The sequence below is a fragment of the Merops nubicus genome, unplaced genomic scaffold (assembly GCF_000691845.1).
Source record: "Merops nubicus isolate BGI_N331 unplaced genomic scaffold, ASM69184v1 scaffold40291, whole genome shotgun sequence".
Classification (NCBI taxonomy): Eukaryota; Metazoa; Chordata; class Aves; order Coraciiformes; family Meropidae; genus Merops; species Merops nubicus.
In genome coordinates this window covers 3,945-9,011 of record NW_008590998.1, presented here as the reverse complement: position 1 = coordinate 9,011, position 5,067 = coordinate 3,945, and the positions used below count along the sequence as shown (strand labels likewise).

Here is a 5,067-nt window from a genome sequence, read left to right as displayed (position 1 = left end):
TGTAGCATTTCTGAGTGAGATCCTGGAAAACACGAGAGAGTTGGCCAAAAGGACAGTTTCCCAGCACCCATCAGGACTGGCCCATTGGTTTCATGTGAATAAGGTATTGCCATGTCAGCACTGCGCATCTGGTCTAGGTTCCCTTTCTTCTCACCACAAAGAGGTGGACATTTTTAGAGGAATAACTCATTGCACTTAGCTTCATGCCTGTTCTAGGACGAGATAAAAGATTTCTGGTGGTGCCTCCTTCTCTCAACATCTGACTTGTCTTTATCAGCTTGTGAGATGCTGAGTCCTGCCAGCTGCCCCAGCAGTCTGAAGATCCCTTCCTGGATCTGCTGCACCTTTATGCCATAAATGAGGGGATTGAGCATGGGAGGGATCGTCAAATAGAAATCAGCTACCAGGACTTGGACGTGAGGTGCCAAGCCAAAAGAGAACATCTGCAGGTACATAGAGAGTAGACCACCTATGTAAAACAGCAGGATGATGGAGACATGGGACCCACAGGTCCTGAGGGCCTTGAGACGAGCCTCTTGGGATGGCAACCTCAACACAGACCTGAGGATCATACCATAGGAGAAAGTGATGAAGACAGAGTCTGTCCCCACCAGTAGTGTTGCCACGATGAGGCTGTAGAGATCGCTGACAGACGGGTCGGCACAGGCCAGCTCCACCACGGCCATGTGCTCGCAGTAAGAATGAGGGATGACTCTGGTTTTGCAGTAGGGTAAGCTGGTGAGGAGGCACATTAAAGGTGTCATGACACCAGCTCCCCTGGCCAGACACAGAAGTCCTATCTGGATGGTCCTTGAGGTGGTCAGGATGGTGTTGTATCTCAAGGGGTTGCAGATGGCTATGTACCGGTCAAAGGACATTGCCAAGAGCACCCCTGACTCCACTGCAGTGAATGTATGGATGAAGAACATCTGGATGAAGCAGGCCTCAAAACCAATCTCTCTTAAATCCAACCAGAATACACCCAACATTTTGGGAACTACAGCAGTGGAGAAGACAAGGTCGATGACAGCCAACATGGCAATGAAATAGTACATAGGCTCATGGAGGCTCTTCTCCAGCCTCACAGTGAGAAGGACCATGCTATTTCCCAGCAAGGTCACGATGTATGAAAAGCAGAATGGGATGGAAACCCACCCGTGGAGAGCCTCCAGGCCAGGGATGCCCGTCAGGAGAAAAGGCAAAGAGCTGCTGTTGGAGTGGTTGGCGGGTGCCATGGTCCAGGTGGGCCAAGCTGCGTCTGTGTTCCCCACTTCAGTTCCTGTAAGAGGGAGAGAGAAGATGGGGGCTGCTGCCATCAGATCCTGCCACACTGCCATTCTCCAGCATCACACCATTGGTTGGATTTATTTGGGACAAAACTTTCAGAACCTGCTATCTACAGTCAGGCTGTTAGGCTGATGCTGTGGTCCGAGCTTTCGGAGGACACCTTACGGGAGAGTCCTCACTGTCCCGTTGCTCACATGGGGCCACCTTCCCTTCTGCTCCTCCTTGTAGCCCTTCTGATTGGCCTCCAGCTGTTGCCATAGGCATGTCTATCTAACTGCTGCCACCACGGTGACTTTCAGAACCTGCTATCTACAGTCAGGCTGTTAGGCTGATGCTGTGGTCCGAGCTTTCGGAGGACACCTTACGGGAGAGTCCTCACTGTCCCGTTGCTCACATGGGGCCACCTTCCCTTCTGCTCCTCCTTGTAGCCCTTCTGATTGGCCTCCAGCTGTTGCCATAGGCATGTCTATCTAACTGCTGCCACCACGGTGTCCTGCCTTCCTGCCACTACGTGTGGGCAGAAGTAGGGCACAAGCACCGCAGGACATTTGACCCTTGCCCAGCCTTCATAAACAGAGCAATGACAGGACTTGAAAGTCCTTGTGGTGAGTCCTCCATCCTTGTGCCCTGATCAGAGAGGACTGGGCATATCGGTCCAGGCCACACAAGTTCCATCCTGTTGCTACTGTGGGTCATGCAGAAGCTACACCTAGACAACATGTCCATGGTGAAACTGGGCTGAGAGAAGCTGCAGCCAGAAAAATGCTGCTCCAAGCTGTCACCCAGCACTAAGGGGACACAGGTATCATTGAGAGCCTATAGCTGCACAATCAAGGAGAGTACAACTAAAATCATAGAATCACAGAAGTGTTTTGGTTGGAAGAGACCATTAAGGTCATTGAGTCCAACCATTCCCCCAGCACTGCCAGGTCCCCACTGACCCATGTCTCTCAGCACCACAGCTCCACGGCTTGGAAACCCCTCCAGGGATGGGGACTCCGCCACTGCCCTGGGCAGCCTGGCACAGCCCTGGACAACCCTCAAGGGCAACAAATTCTTCCTCAGGGCCAACCTCAACCTTCCCTGAGGAAACTTGAGGCCATTTCCACTTGTGCTGTCCCTTGTTCCTTGGGAGAAGAGCCTGACCCCCACCTGGCTGCAGACTCCTGTCAGGGAGCTGTGGAGAGCCAGAAGGTCTCCCCTGAGCCTCCTTTACGCCAGGCTCAGCACCCCCAGCTCCCTCAGCTGCTCCTCACCACACTTGGGCTCTAGACCCTTCCCCAGCAGCACTGACATAACAGTTGGACTTGATCTAAAAGATCTTTTTCCAACCTGAATGATTCTGTGATTCTGTTCTAAGTTTTTCATCTCCACTCACCTGTTCCACTATCTGTTGTACTGAGAGGTTTTCGGGGTTTTTTTTTTTTTTTTTTTACATCTCCAGGATTCCAATACCTTTTCTGGAAAAACAAACAAACCAACAAACCAACAGAATTTCTTCCATTTTCCTGTTATGCATACAAAATGGTCCTAACCCTCTGTGTTCCGTTGTGCTGTCAGCTGCTTTCCAGAGCCTCTGTTCTTCAGGATCCAGTGCCCTGCTTTGAAAACTGCGTGACTCCATGGTTCTCTGAATGAGCAAATCTGCCCCTGGAGTCTCTCTTCGCTGCTCTGTGTGACTTGTCTTTCACCAGTATTATTTGAGATGTAATTTGTGGTGGTTTTGGGACAGCTGGTGGAAGTCGCACAGAGTAACTTCTACTCTAGAGCCAGCCACTGTGGCCTCCTTACAGAAACAGAAGCTTTTATGAGGGCTGGAACCCCTCTGCTGGGAGCCCAGCAGGAGGGAGCTGGGCTTGGGCAGCCTGCAGAGGAGACGGCTGCAGCTGGGGAGACCTTCTGCTGGCCTGCCAGTACCTTGAAGGGGTCTTTCAGAAAGGTGGGGAGGGACTTTTGCGAGGGCCTGCAGTCACAGGACAAGGGGTGATGGTTTGAAACTGGAAGAGGGGAGATTTAGATTAAAAATTAGGAAGAAGTTTTTCACTCCGAGGGTGGTGAGACACTGGCCCAGGTTGCTCGGGGAAGTTGTGGATACTCCATCCCTGAAGGTGTTCAAGACCAGGTTGGATGGGGCTTAGAGCAACCTGGTCTAGTGGGAGGTGTCCCTGCCCATGGCAGGCAGGTTGGAAGGAGATCTTTAAGGTCTCCTCCAACCCAAATCCATCTATGAGTCTGTGATGGTTCTGCCAACTTCACTTTGAGGTCTCCTGATCATCTAGTTCTTGATCTGTTTTGCTGCTGCTTCGCAGATGCTGCTCTGTGTCACCTCCTCACCTGAAAGCAGCATGGGGGAGGCACGTTTCGTTTAGATAACTCTAAACTTGCTATCTCACCAGAAAATGAAACCAGGTTGGTTTGAAAAGAGCTGTTTCCTGGAAAGCCACGCTGATTGCCATAATTTAATTTTATTCCAATCCTTTAGATTATTTATTGACCAAATCTCCTGTTAGCTTCTTGGGCATTCTGCTGGGCATTGACGTCATGCTAAGCAGTCTGTGGCTAATCACAGCATCCCACTTTCCTGCTGCAGTAATTGCCCGAGGAAGTGCCTGCAGTTGCAGCAGCATGCCAGGACTCATGGAGGTTTTGCAGAGGGGGTCACAGACCTCCTTGGTCAACTCAGAGATGCTTTTCCCCTCCTGCAGATTACCCAGACCTGCTGCTGTCTTTGTGGATCTGCTTTAAGCAGAAGCTGTTTAACATCCTTCTCAGATACCAACCAATTAAAGTACACAAAAAAATGAAGTTCTCTGATTGTCTTTCTCTCAGGTAGGCATGGACCTCGCTTCTCCATGGAAAGAAGCAGATGCCTTCTTCTTTTAACCAGTTTCTCTACTTAACAGCTTTTAACTCCCATCAGATCATGTCCATGGTGTTTTAGGTGCAGGTCTTGGTGCTCTGTTCACTTCCCTACCACAGCTGACCTTTTCTGCAAGCACAGAATAATTGAAACACAGAATCATTTTGATTTGAAGAGACCTTTAAGATCACTGAGCCCAACCGTTCCCCCAGCACTGCCAGGTCCCCACTGACCCATGTCCCTCAGCACCACAGCTCCACGGCTTGGAAACCCCTCCAGGGGTGGTGACTCCACCACTGCCCTGGGCAGCCTGGGAAAGGCTTTGAGAACCCCTGTGGGGAAGAAATTGTTCCTCAGGGACAACCTCAACCTCCCCTGGGGTAACGTGAGGCCCTTTCCTCTTGTCCAGTCCCTTGTTCCTTGGGAGAAGAGCCCGACCCCCTCCTGGCTCCAGCCTCCTGTCAGGGAACTGTGGAGAGCCAGAAGGTCTTCCCTCAGCCTCCACACCCCCAGCCTCAGCACCCCCAGCTCCCTCAGCTGCTCCTCACCACACTTGGGCTCTAGACCCTTCCCCAGCAGCTTCATTGCCCTTCTCTGGCCACGCTCCAGCCCCTCCAGGTCCTTATGGGAGGGAGGGGCCCAAAACTGACCCCAGGACTCCAGGGGCAGCCTCCCCAGTACCCAGTGCAGGGGGATGATCCCTGCCCTGGTCCTGCTGGCCACGCTGGTGCTGGCACAAGCCAGGCATTAACCTGTGATAATCTTGTTTTAGCTCGCTGGGAAAACACATTTGCAGCATGCACTGTGCTGCAGTAGACAATCCCTCAGTGACTTTGCGGTGCCTGTGGTGAGAAGCAAAGGACTGCAGGGGCTGCGAGCTCTGTCTGGAAGACGTGACAAAGCAGACAGAAACTGTCACA

The 5,067-nt window shown here is 51.9% G+C and overlaps 1 protein-coding gene across 1 annotated transcript; it reads right to left on the bottom strand.

The window, feature by feature from the left end:
* Positions 1–212: 212 nt before the first annotated feature.
* On the bottom strand, positions 213–1,235 carry LOC103782344 (olfactory receptor 52K1-like). The gene has a single exon (XM_008950114.1). The coding sequence runs from the start codon at positions 1,233–1,235 to the stop codon at positions 213–215; it is 1,023 nt and encodes a 340-aa protein (XP_008948362.1).
* Between the last annotated feature and the right edge of the window lie 3,832 nt (positions 1,236–5,067).

Bases quoted from the DNA above. Each gene is read 5' to 3' on its own strand.
- LOC103782344 (XM_008950114.1), bottom strand. From the start codon at position 1,235: ATGGCACCCGCCAACCACTCCAACAGCAGCTCTTTGCCTTTTCTCCTG.